Here is a 13,940-nt window from a genome sequence, read left to right on the forward strand (position 1 = left end):
GATCAGAAGAGACTCGGATCTCAGTATTTTATAGATGAAACAAGAGTGAATTAATAGATTCCACCTGCTTGAAACCTCTCAATCAGCACGTGTGTCCACTGAATTGATACTGATATTAGATTTGTGTCTCTCATCGGATTGAAAATATGCACTGAACATATCCACTGACTGATCTCACAACAGGTTAATTGTGCCTTTTTACACAGGAAAAAAACGTGTCTCTAGCAAAAGTAGAATTAAGAGAAGCTTAAGTGAGGTTATGAAGATATACAATGCCTGCTAGTGACAGTCAGTCAGTGAGAGTCTTTTAAAAAATCACTTAAAAAAACATTATTGGGAGAGGTCACACAATTGCACTGATGTGCTTTTGTACATGATATTTAACCTACATTATCTATATATCTTTGGCATTCTAATGTAATTGAACTTAGATTTAGACAAACAAGTTGTTGTTTGTATGTATATGGTATTATGTTGTTTTTATGTTGTGATGTTTTGTGTGGACCCCAGGAAGACTAGCGACCGCCGACCGCAGCAATGGAAGCTAATCTAGTGACATTGGACAGGCATTCATTGTCTCCACCAGGCCGAAGGCATGGGGAGAGAGTATGTTTTGCACCGTCCGTCCGTGTGTCCGTCCGTCTGTGAACAGCTAATCTCCGGCACCGTTAACACGGTCGATGCCAAATTTTGCACACACACTCCCTGGATGCCAACGATGTTTTGCAACAGCCTGTTATAGCGCCACCAAGAGACCGCTTTGTTCAAAACAAGTTTTTGGACAGTACACCTACAGATTTTGTCCAAACATCATGCAAATTGGTACACAGTCTCTCTAGAGCCATTCAATGAAACGGGTCTTTCAGATTTCTCAGACTCCATCCTGATTGGCTAAGATTGGCTTCCAAAGTTCGCAGGAGTGCTCAGTTTCAAACAAAATGCTGCAAATCATGAACACAATGTGTGATTTCCGTGAAATTGTGCACGCACATTCCCACTAGGCCGAGGAAGAAATGCCACATGAACATTTTCAACTCAGCCTCATGGTGGCGCTATAACTGGCCGAAAAGTGTTTTTACCTCTAACTGCACGGATCTGTGGATAGCTTTGTATGCCAACTCCCTAGAGGCCAAGGAAAAACATTTACCTGGAAATTTTCACATCTGCTCTTTATAGCGCCACCAGGAGGCCGACATACCGGTATGTAAAACACATTTTCTAATATTACTCCTTCAGATTTTATCCAAATTTCACGCAAATCGGTACACATGCTCTCCATAGTCATGTGATCAAGATGGGCTTGTTTGATTTCTCATAATCCACCCTCATTGGCTACGATTGGCTTCTAAACTTTTCAGGAGTAGCCACTTTGTACCCATTTTGTACAAATCGCCACAACAACTCAACACAGCGTCCGATTGTGATGAAACTGTGCATATTCCCACTAGGCTGAGGAAGAAATGTCACTTGACAGTTTCAGCCTCATGGTGGCGCTACAACAGGCCAAGCCGTGTCACACACACACACACACACACACACACACACACACACACACACACACACACACACGCACACACACACACACACACACACACACACACACACACACACACAGTTTATATTGCTCATAAACATTTTTCCAAACATCACACACACACACACTCCTATCCTCCTGGTGGAGACCTGTGCCCACTAGTTTGATTTATTTTCCTTTTTGTTTCCTTTCCGAGGCTATAGGATTATCTATTTCTAGTAGCTCTGAAATGTGAGGGGAAAGTGGGTCACATGTACTGTAAATAGGTCTAAATTGTCTCTCCTTTCTTCCATTGTCTCTCTCACATTTATTTTTTCCCCTCATTGCCGCTCTTTCTCCCTGTCCAATTAATACTTAAAACCTATACTTAGATGACCGGATCCCCAAGGGCTCTATTCTAGCCCCCCTCTTGTTTTTCTCTACGTACACTTAATATATTCGCTGAAAAATATAGCTCTACAAGCTCACAACGTTTCGACTTGTTGTAACCCCATAATAGAGATGCTGTGGTTCAAGTGACTGTTGATTCTCCCTCCTTTTCGCCCATGTTTCAAATCGTCTCTCTCTCTCTCTCTCTCTCTCTCTCTCTCTCTCTCTCTCTCTCACACACTCTCTCTCACACTCACTCTCTCTGTGTCTCCCGGAGCCAGGTCTATTTCAGGAGCCGGTATAGGACATGTGTTCTAATTTAGCAGAGCCTTCATTACCACTGCTGCCGACAGGGGAGCAGGCAGAATGAGTCACCGACTGCACTGCACTGTTTCACACCAAGCCCATTGACTTCTACCCTCTATTTCAGTAATGTACTCGGAAGGGGGTGATTAAAGCAGAGATTTAACAGGCTTAGTGCCTTCCCCTTAACACAAGTTGTCAAATTCATCCCTCTTTATAACCATCATACAGCACCTATAGCAAATCTGAAAGAATCATCCACCAATCCCTTGGAAAAGGTGATTACATCCCCACGTAAACACCCTCATGTAGGCCTATGCACTGACAGCGATTGATTTAACACTCTTATGTATTCAGCTCAGGATGTTGATGTTCTAATGTACAGTATACAATGCTGTGCATAATGGCTATATGGCTCAATGATGTCAGCATGTTACACATGCACACATCTGGTTTTGATTATTATGAAAGGACTTTTCTATGCTACTGACAGCAAGGTAACCTTGTGCTTAGAGAGACCATCCTACTACAATTGATGAGTCCCAAAGACAGTGCAAGCCCCACTGCAGTGGTGTATCCTTTTACTGTAGAGCATCCTTAAGCAAGGGACCTTGCCCCCACCTGCTGGAGGACGGCATCACCTACAGTACAGAGCTCAAATAAAAATATACCACTCTATAATCAGTGTTCGTTTTTAGACCAAATTCTGATTTAGTCTTTTGAATAAACACACCATTTAGTTTTAGTCCTATTTTTGTCATCTGAAATTGTTTAGTCTTGGTGTAGACTTAATCGACTAAATATCAGAATCTTAAGACTTTTAGTATTAAAGTCAACAAAATTAAGACATCACTGTATCTGGCAAGTGTATATTGCTTTTCAAATAGTTGTGATGTTTGCTGATTATCAGGCTAGGATCAATCGCTTTTAGGTATGACAAACTCTGTTTGAGGCTTTTGCTTTAGTCAGAGGGAAACAGACAAGATGACATGTCTTTCTTGGCAATCAATAAATATAAATAATACAAAATAATTTTCAAGTGGTGATTATAAGAAACTAGTTTCCTTACACACCTATACAAGGAGACAGGCATAGAGGACATACAGGCCTTATTAAAACATTTGAATGAAGAATGATTCAGTTCTAAGACCTTAATCAGGGCAATAATTATGGAATGGAGTGAATATAAGCTATACACTATCTGGCTAGAATCTGAAGACAGCACATGTCTATTTATATTATGTAATTTGTAGAACATTTTAAGTCATTTCACATTTCCAATCACAGCTGGGTGCTAGCCCCTCCTATACACAGGTTTAATGTTTGTCTTGTTTAGACAAACATTAAAAACTCCATTGACAATATGTTTGTTTTGTCTCCAACACAAACATTAAATGTGCGATTAACAATGAACAGAGTTTAATGTTGGTTTTGTCTGTCACTGAGCAAATCGGCATATGCATGTCAGAGGAAAACCTCTGCCAATAAGGGACGACGATTCTTATAAACTGCTATTTTGTGATGTTAAATCGATCATATGTCATATGCCAATGATGTAAGATGATAAGAGTTGGTAAAGTGCCCCTCAATTCACATGGGTGTGATTTTTATATTCTATCCCGCTATTCTTTTATCCCACTATAATCCTACTACTACTGTATACTATACTATTACCAAATACTATTTATAGAGAGAACACTGTCTCACACTGTCCTCAGTGGGGTGATCAAACTGAAATTGCCCATGAGCATTGGCAGTGACCAACAAAGATGGTTTTCATAGGCAGGGACGAAGAGGATTTTTCAATTTGTGTAAACTCATTAATTCTCATCTATTTTTCTCTAGTGGGTTGACCAATAATCTGAATTCGTAACATGGGCAGATTCTGTGTGCATATAGAGCCCAATCCCATGCAGGGACTGATGAAGATTATTATCCAATATATTGCCAAGATGAGTTTGACGTCAGAAACAGTATTATTATTACTTGCGCAAGCAGAGCGCGCAAGTAATAACAGCCAACCCGCCATTTGATGTGTATGCAAAAACCCCCAGCAAAGCTGTGCCTGGTTTGCTGGGACCAGATTACATAAATGACCATATGTCTTACGTCATAATTTAGAGCTAGTCATACTATACTATATACATAATCAGTAGAAATAAAATAGCAAATTGTGCCTGATCTGCTGGGACCAGACTACGTGGTGTGTATATGTATGACTAGCTCTCAATGATGACGTAAGAAATATGGTCATTTGTGTAATCTGGTCCCAGCAAACCAGGCACAGATTTGCTGTTTTTCTTGTATACGCAAACTTAATAATACTAGGTGTTTATATGCATAAAGTAGGTAGGTAGCAAATAGTTACACCTAATAATTATACATTTCAAACGTTCCTTCACAGAGATACTGAGATTTGACAGTTTACAGCGGTCGAAAGTACTTGCTCTGCTTGCGCACTAGTTGGCCATTTATGGCTTACTAGTGTGCAACAAGCAAGTATGCACTCGACAGAGTGCAGTTCTAGTTATTATTATTATTACTTCCGCAAGCAAAGCGTGCAATGTTGAAATGTAATGTTTTTCGTCAGGTGCTACTGTCAGGGATGAGGTTTAGATTGAACCCAAATGCAAAACGCAATTCTTACAGCAAGTTCCAGGCAGGAGAACAGCGGTCCAAAAAGCAACACTTACAGGGATGATATGCAGGCAGAAGAACAGCAGTACAACAAATGCAAGTCCAAGAACAAGCGAGACCAAACACAAGGTTGACAAGAGTGAGTGTGTGAAATGAGTCCAGTCTTATAGGAGGTGGGTTGATTTGGGAAATGTTCTCAGGTGTGAAAGGGGCATATGCCACTGTTGGGCTGATGAGGGAGTGTGAGCAGGTGTGAGACAAGGACTGAGAGATGGAATGGAAAGTGGAAGTGGCTGAAGCGTGACAGTACCCTGACGTCCCACCAGGCTGGCCCGGAACACAGAGCAGGGGTGAGGTTTAGATTGAACCCAAATGCAAAGCCACAGTAGACAGAGTAGATTTAAGAATTTAATAACACAAAAGGCAATTCTTACAGCAAGTTCCAGGCAGGAGAACAGCGGTCCAAAAAGCAACACTTACAGGGAAGATATGCAGGCAGAAGAACAGCAGTACAACAAATGCAAGTCCAAGAACAAGCGAGACCAAACACAAGGTTGACAAGGTATAACCTGACAGTGAGTGTGTGAAATGAGTCCAGTCTTATAGGAGGTGGGTTGATTGGGGAAATGTTCTCAGGTGTGATGAAGATATGTACCAATGCCAGGGTATAATTGGTTGTCGATAGTGACGTAATGATGATACTGTGTGTTTCAGTGTCGGGCGGATTAAAGGTAATGCCCCTATGTATACATGTATGTAATCTGACACCACTGCCATTTCAAGCACAAGTAATCATTACGTCATACGCTGCCACGGGACATACGGAAGCAGACCGTGCAAGTAGTGTTTCTCTTTTTTTCTACATTCAAACTGGTGATGTTAATCCTGTGGTTTGCAGTTAAAACACCAACCATATAGTGTGTTATGCAAGACCATGAGGATGAGTGCTGCTTAGCAGTAATAATGAGATTATTTGCAGAACAGATGGGAGAGGAGACAATACATGGAGTAACAATGATGTGGATGTGACTCAACCTTTTGAAGAGATTCCAATAAATGCTGCAGACTATTTGGTCAGATGCTGCGTGCGTGCTTGCGTGCGTGCTTGCGTGCGTGCGTGCGTGCGTGCGTGCGTGCGTGCGTGCGTACGTGCGTGCGATGTGTTCCTTTCTCCATCTAATAATGAATGGTTTGGAAAGCTGGTGGATTTGACCTCTTGATTTGACCCCTTGGTGGTCGTAATGCCTATAGAACGTCTTGCTGCCTATAAATTATGGAGGAGCCTTGAAACAGCAAATTTGCCTACTGGCATGGATCGAGTGATCTTTTTCGTGCCAAGGACCCCCAAATTGATTTAGGCCTATATTTGCTGCGGACCCCATCTGTAAATATGTTGTGGCCATGCAGGCCACAACATAACCCGAGAAGATTATCTATTAATTTCAATTCTTTTTCGAAAATGTTAAAAAGTTTTTATTTTATTTTTGAATAGCCAACATATAAAATATGACACATATATATATATATATTTATATGAGACAAAAAAGGGACTCCTGCACATCCAAAAAGACCCGTAGGAGGTGCAGGTCTAGTTAGCAGGCATAGACATCAAAAAAGAGAAAAAAAACCTTCCAAGGAAGGGACTGCACACTCCAGGGAACAGAGACGGACAACTTACTGCATCAAACTTAATAAATAAATAAGTTTGATGCAGTAAGTTGTCCGTCTCTGTTCCCTGGAGTGTGCAGTCCCTTCCTTGGAAGGTTTTTTTTCTCTTTTTTGTTATGGCACCAGCATTCTCATCAGGTGTCAGTGTCTTAATGATATTAAATAGTATACAGACTGCATAAAGTCACAGTCATTATACTCAGTTGAGAAAACCACACTTCGTCACATTTTCATGAATAGGCGGTATATAAACTGTTACGTATTTCAATACAGAGCCATTCATTCATCCTACTGAGTGTGAGTGTGTGTGTGTGTGTGTGTGTGTGTGTGTGTGTGTGTGTGTGTGTGTGTGTGTGTGTGTGTGTGTGTGTGTGTGTGTGTGTGTGTGTGTGTGTGACATGCATATCAATGATCGAGTCGCTGTTCACACTCTCTCTCTCACTCTCTCTCTTTCTCTGTCTCTCTGTCTCTCTGTCTCTCTCCCTCTCTCTCTCTCTCTCTCTCTCTCTCTCTCCAGAATCAGTAAACATTGTTCACATTTGTTGCTTGGAAAAGCGAAGTGTGCACAGTGCACGTTGTTGGAGCAAAGTACTGAAGTATTCCTGATCTATAACACATATTAAGGTAGGCTATAGAAATGGGTGTGATTGTCGTTACTGTGGTAACAGTGGTTTTTAACCAGTGGTATGGGGACCACCAGTGGTCCTTGAGGGGGTTTCATGTGGTCCCCAGCTAAATGATGGAGAGTAAATCAAATGAACCCTTATTAGACTTATTACTTAACTCGTGAGAGCTTAAAATGCTCTCAAGAGTTCAATTATTGTTAAACATCATGCATTACTTAATTTACAAGAAATCTACACAATTAGAGAATGTAGGAGATGCATCACCGTTTGCCTGTTGTCTATAACCATGCACAGAGCATATGGAATTGTGGACATAATCGTATCCAATGACAACAATATATGAACTGGGTCTGAGGCTAAATCTCATCAAATGGTGGTCCGTGGCCCAAATGCTGAATAAATAATGGGCCTTGATATGAAAAGGGTTGAAAACCTGTCCAATACTTATGTATGCAGCTGGTGTTTTGGATGACAAAAAAGTTAATTCTATCCATAGAGCCATAATGTGTTTCCTTGGGGTACATGCATTTGCCCCTTCTCTTGCAATGGATATGGGTTGGGAACCGATGGAGACTAGGCAAAGGCACACAATGGCCCCTGGATAAAGGACGTTTTTTCTATTTTTAGAGAGGCAGAATATCTGTCTTATATCTTTCAGAATATATAAAATATACAATACAAATAAATATATGTATTGTATGTGACCTAAATTATGTGGAAAATGAATTTCATTGTATGTTTTATTGTACCCTGTATGATGATTTGAGGGTTCCACTGTTTGAGGCAATGCAACAAAGAAATCCTGATCTATTCTGGGAAGATGATGGACAGAAGTTAGACTGGTTATTTAATTATGAAGTATTTATAGGACAGCCCAGTTTGTTTCCAGAGCCTGGAGTAGAAGACAATCCCAGCTCTTCAAGTAGGTACATCTCCTGTCACAGGCCTAATGGTGTATATGTATTTTACTGTATTTTATTTTATGTTGTATATTATGTAATCTGCCTGTAAGGATCTGGAGTGTCAGTTTGGTATTCACTTGATCATTGTTTGCAAACCGTCATGTCGGTTTATTGTAATTGTTTATGTAAACTGTAAAAAGTGTCCTGTAAGTCCATATGGGCTGGGCTTCTTCGGAGTTCGGAAGCATGACACTTAAATAAATAATCAATTAATCAATCAATCAATCAATCAACCACTGCTGTACATTATAGCTTGGTCTTGGTGTATTTGTAGACCAATAACATGCTCTGGTTAATCTGATGTTTGCATGTTCAGTAGTGCCAATGGATCAGTCCTAGTCCCCTGTAGATTTAAACATGGTTCTGATATTGGAAGTGTAATGGCGCCCTCCAGTGGCTTCTGCTAACATTTCGATTTGACCATTTTCTGGCCCAAACGGCAGTGCTGTGTGTTGTTCATCGACTCATCGTCATGAAAAAAGTAAAAGATAAATAATTAATCACACAAAAAAGACAACGTTTATTCTGATTCTTTCTCGGATCATCGTTATCATCATGTTCTTCTTCCTTGTTCTTTGTCATCATCATTTCAAGTTGGTGGTTTTTCATATAGCCTATATAGCCATTATTCCATAATCTTCCTCTTTCTACTTTATCATCACCAGTACCACCGCTGGTATGGCAGCAGCAGCACCACCACCACCACCATCATCATCATCATCATCATCATCATCATCATCATCATTGATTTCAGCAAGTATTAAATGTACCAGCTCATTCATTAAACAATCAAGACAAAGCACATGCACATGCACGAACACTCCATGGCATTCACAATTATTAAAAGGGCACTGTTATATAATAAAATGAAGGAAAGTATGTATAAAGATTTACACCAAATTCTGACCCCACATGGGAAACTAAACACTCCGGACCATAGCAACAACACAGGCATCCAGCCATATGACTCTCAGTTTTTTAATGAGATTTTAGCAAGAGCATGGTTGTGACAATAGTAACAGATTATTATATGGTGTTTGTATAGCTACATGACCATGAACACTAGCCATAATATAGCAATAATACAGAAATAATATGAAATACAAATATTTTTCATTCTTTTTTTTACCACTTCCATTTGTTTGTTGACCATAAATCCAAATTCAGTCGCAAAATGAATGCAGATGAACATTTTGAGATTAATGATGGTATAAGATAGGCTGCATTTGAATTTACTTTAATTCTGTCAACAACAACTAATTATTTACATTAAGTAGGCCTATATGTACCAATTGGTGAATTAATTGCCACGTAAATCACTGTAGCCTATTTCTATGCAATAAACAGTATGGTTGACAGACCAGTTTGTTAACTTATTGGGCCTAAACCTGCATTAATGCAGTTTATCACTTTTAAATACGCTTATAATCATAATCTCACCATGAGATTTCTGAATTAATTAACCACTTTAAGTTATGCCAGTTTTGTTTTGTTTTCAACAAAATGTTCAATTTACAGTCAATCATATGTCACAGTATATAAAACCATAACATGGCGCTGATCATCCAATATAGGCCTACAACTGTACCTGGAGATTACAGTCCATCCATTGTGTACCGAGGTGATGAAAGGGAAAGGAAATTGTAACAAGACAAGAGATGCAGCGAAATGACAAATAGCTGTCATTAACAAATAAGCCTTGTGATTATATATTTTTTTATAAAATGTGCTCATTTCCGAGAATGGTGCACAAATCCTCGGTCATTTCTGAGTTAATTTGATATACTTATCCTTAAACAGTTTTGGGAATAAGACGGGAGACGGCCAGACGGGTATATTGTAAAAAGCGTTGATGGCTCACGGCTATAAATGCCGTGCGTAAAACGTCAGTGTCTGTGCGTAATTTGGCGAGGTAGGAAATCCAACACTCTTCGTTAGGCTAATTTTCCTCAACAGTGACATAGCATGGCGTCATGGCGAGTGATATGCAATTAACAGCATATAACTTGATATAAATACATACTTAATTGTATCTATAGGCCTATAGATAAATGGTTCTCAAACCTTTTCATAAGGACCTCCAAATTAATACCACGGACCACCATTTCAAATTTGATATGTTGTGGCAGCCAGGGACCCCCATACACGATTTGCGTTGTAAAAATGTTTTTATTTTGAAATATGGGGTAAACTGATTTTTATGCTATATTAACAATATGGTAATTTAGCTGGGAACTCCCTGGAACCCCTTCAAGAACCCCTGGGGGTCCCCGGCAGACCCCACTTTGAGAAGAACCACATACCGGTAGATCATGTATTAAGAGTCAATTGTAATGGTTGTTGATGCTGCTCAGATTGTTGATGTTGTTAACACAGCTGATGTGTGTGGCTGCGGCCACGGCGCCGAACGGCCCGGGCGGCTGCAGATTGTGGCCGTGATACAAGGCCGTCGGCGGGGAGCCGTGCCAGTACGAGAACCCCGACGGCCCCACGCCGGGCGCCACGAGGTTCAACTTGGAAATCCCGGAGAACGGAATCGGGCCGAAGTTGCTCTGAAACTTGTAGATGGCCTGCTCCGTGGTCGACGGCTGGCACACCTGCGCCAGGCCGTGGAAGTCGAACCTGTACGCGTAGCGCTTGCCGTGCACCTTGGTCATGATGTTCTTGTCGTAGTAGTAGCGCAGCGCGCGGCTCAGCTTGTCGTAGTTCATGTTGGGCTTGCTCTTGCGCTCGCCCCAGCGCCGCGCCACCTCGTCCGGGTCGATGAGCTTGAACTCGCCGTTGGTTCCCTCCCAGGCGATGCACGACATGTTGCCGCTGTCCGACAGCAGCTCCAGCAAGAACTGCCATAGCTGAATCTGACCGCTACCTATAAGAAATAATATTAATAATATTAATATATGTAATAATAATAATAATTAAGGAGATCAGACTATATCCTCTGTCTCAAGCATGAAATCATTATAAAGTTTGAATATTGATTGAACAGTTCAAGATATAAGGGCCTATAATTTGTGATTCGGCAGGTGGATTACTCAATATTAAATTGACATGCTTTGCTTTATTTTTCCTGAGGCCGCCTATATGGCAACACGCAAACATTCAATTAATTTAAACTGTTTCTTACCTTTTTGCACACCTGTATTTATTGGACCCCAAGATGTTCCTTTGCTCTCTTTCAATAGATTTTCTGCTGGATCTGAAATAAAAAATAAATAAAATATGAATAGCTAACCTTTCTTTCTTTCTTCCTCCAAGACCTTTTTAAAAAAAGGTTTTTTTCTTAGACCGTTTAAAATATATATAGGTTGCTATTTCTTATAAGCAATGTTGATAACCCTGCCTGGTCCCATAAATGCTGAGATGAAAATAACGTTGAGGATCTCTGAAACAAAATCAATAAAATGTGAAAATAATTCAATGCAGGGCTATAACTGCACGATCCTCGTCAAGCTTTCTAATGCATGTAGGCCTATAGTCTCTCGTCTCCCCTTCGAGCTCCAGCGGAGCTGCAGGAAACGCGTCCAGGAAAGAGGATATCCGATTTCCGACAAAAGAGGAGACGGGCTTTCAGATTGAAACGGCTGAGCAATCCCTTGCCTGCCCTGGAAACGGTGCATCACTGCTGGAGGACCCGGCGATGATGACCCGTCTTCCTCAACGGCAGAAGGGAGAAGAAAGATATAGCCATACATTTCTAATTTTTTTAAACAAGACAGCAAACGAACCTGAGAGATACATGTTGAACATGAGTCTTCCTCCGCAGTCCTGTCTCATTGTGTTCAGTTGTTCAGAAAGGGTTGGATTTTCATTTCGTTGGTGGCGCGGGGTAAAGATTTTTATTAAACTTTATCTCATAACTGTGATCTGGAATAAATGCGGGTGGCCAGATTGAAGTTTCCAGGCAACTGTCACTGGCCCCCATCTCTGAGACAATATTCAGACAGCAATTTCCCCTGGTGCATTGCTTTAATTAAAAGAGCAATTTACCTCTGTCAGTCCCGGTGGCCACAATAAAAAGGGGCCGATAGAAATTCGCCCTTATCAATCCGCGATCACAGTTTAATAAAGTTTCCGCGTTAAGATCTGAGTTTCTATGGTGCATTGAAGTGTTTGACATGGAAACCAGTTCAGATCCTACTCACTTTTCCGCCTCTTTACCTCTCGGCAAACAACAAAGGCCTATTTCATGTTGGGAAAAGAATATTTACCTTTAAAAGCATGCATCGGTGCACGTAAGAAAACAAGAACATGTCGCCTCCTTGCCTTCTGTTTGTAGGTTTAACGTTATATAGCCTCAATCTGAGGGTAATGAGCTTGTAACTCTAAAACCATGGTGGCTTGTGCATGGACATTCATTGATGTATAAGTTATACGTAACGTAAGGTACTGTATGTCAGTGTGTGTGTGTGTGTGTGTGTGTGTGTGTGTGTGTGTCTGTGTGTGTGTGTGTGTGTGTGTGTGTGTGTGTGTGTGTGTGTGTGTGTGTGTGTGTGTGTGTGTGTGTGTAGCTATGACTATGTTGATTTAAAGGGAGGCACTATATGGACATAAATGAAATAATTTGCAGTAGGCTATATACATATGCAATATAAAACTCAGAAATAAGACCAAACTGAATGCAACATGAGCAATATAGCAAAACATTTTATTTGGTTTCAGATTGGGTAATTTATAGAAACATGCAACGCTAAGAAATATCACATTGTCACTGGTTGGAATAACATTTAATCATTCTACTCCATCTGGTCTGCATAGCCAGCCTATACTTTTTTATTAATCACTGTGCAGTCTTGAAATGAAATCCAATGCCTTTATACTGGAAGACAAAAGTGGGAGTATGTTTTTTCTTTTCTTCCTTTTGTCGGCCTACTTTTCTTCTAAAGGGGTTAAAAACAAATATACTTAAGAATGAACAAAATATTTAGCATGTTCAGAACAAATTTGACAATGGTCCTTGGGTCAAAATTCTATAGGCTATATATATCGTAAACCAGAATAAAGCCCTAATATGCAAAGAGAACCTTGAGATGAGACATAATACGACAAAAATAAAAGAGACAATTAGAAGAAAAATAAGACATAATTGGTTTTCGCATCAGATAAGCATGTATGGTGCAAGACAGGCTCTCAAATAAATAGCCTACTATAGGCCCATTCAAAAGTACAAATGACAAAGTAAACTCACTTTATTTGAAATAGAGCTATAGTTAATTCATTGTATGTATGTGAGTCCCAAGAGTTCCTAGAAATCTGAAATCAAAACAAAAGTAGGCCTACAATATATATTTTCGAACTGTTAAAAAAATCGTTTGCTGTCTTGTTTAAATGTACGGAATACTAATCTCCTCCAATCAGGAAAGATAACTCATACAGGAAGGGTAAAGGAATAAACATTAAACAGGTTAAATTGGAAGTGACTAAACAAAAACAAACAAAAGAAAATAGTAGGACTAATTGGAACTGGAACACTAACATTGAAGCTGATACATTGGTTCTCTCTCCTGAGTCCTGATTGGATGAAATTGGAAATCCAACAACGTATATGTTTCTGTTTATTAAAGAGCTGCTTGAGTGGAGACATGGGGACTGCATGATGCATGCAGACCACTGTTACTGAACACAGTGTTTATTAAAGTGCTGCTTGAGTGGAGACATGGGGACTGCATGCTGCATGCAGACCACTGTTACTGAACACAGTGTTTATTAAAGTGCTACTTGAGTGGGAGACATGGGGACTGCATGCTGCATGCAGACCACTAGAACACAGTGTTTATTAAAGTGCTACTTGAGTGGGAGACATGGGGACTGCATGCTGCATGCAGACCATGCACTGTTACT

At 40.3% G+C, this 13,940-nt stretch overlaps 1 protein-coding gene across 1 annotated transcript; it reads right to left on the reverse strand.

Moving 5' to 3' along the window:
• Nucleotides 1-10,141: 10,141 nt before the first annotated feature.
• fev (FEV transcription factor, ETS family member) lies at nt 10,142-11,929 on the reverse strand. The gene is made up of 3 exons (XM_080785610.1): nt 11,828-11,929; nt 11,227-11,298; nt 10,142-10,968 (listed from the first exon to the last, which is right to left on the reverse strand). Exons 1-3 carry the CDS (start codon nt 11,874-11,876, stop codon nt 10,424-10,426), a joined length of 666 nt encoding a protein of 221 aa, XP_080641736.1. The 5' UTR covers nt 11,877-11,929; the 3' UTR covers nt 10,142-10,423.
• Nucleotides 11,930-13,940: the final 2,011 nt, after the last annotated feature.

Source organism: Protomyctophum bolini, assembly GCF_963924005.1.
Source record: "Protomyctophum bolini genome assembly, chromosome: 16".
Taxonomy (NCBI): Eukaryota; Metazoa; Chordata; class Actinopteri; order Myctophiformes; family Myctophidae; genus Protomyctophum; species Protomyctophum bolini.

Coding starts and splice junctions, on each gene's coding strand:
- fev (XM_080785610.1), bottom strand. CDS start 11,876: ATGAGACAGGACTGCGGAGGAAGACTCATGTTCAACATGTATCTCTCA. Junction 11,299..11,827: donor GTTCAACATGTATCTCTCAG/GTTCGTTTGCTG, acceptor TTTTTATTTCAG/ATCCAGCAGAAAATCTATTG. Junction 10,969..11,226: donor AAATACAGGTGTGCAAAAAG/GTAAGAAACAGT, acceptor TATTTCTTATAG/GTAGCGGTCAGATTCAGCTA.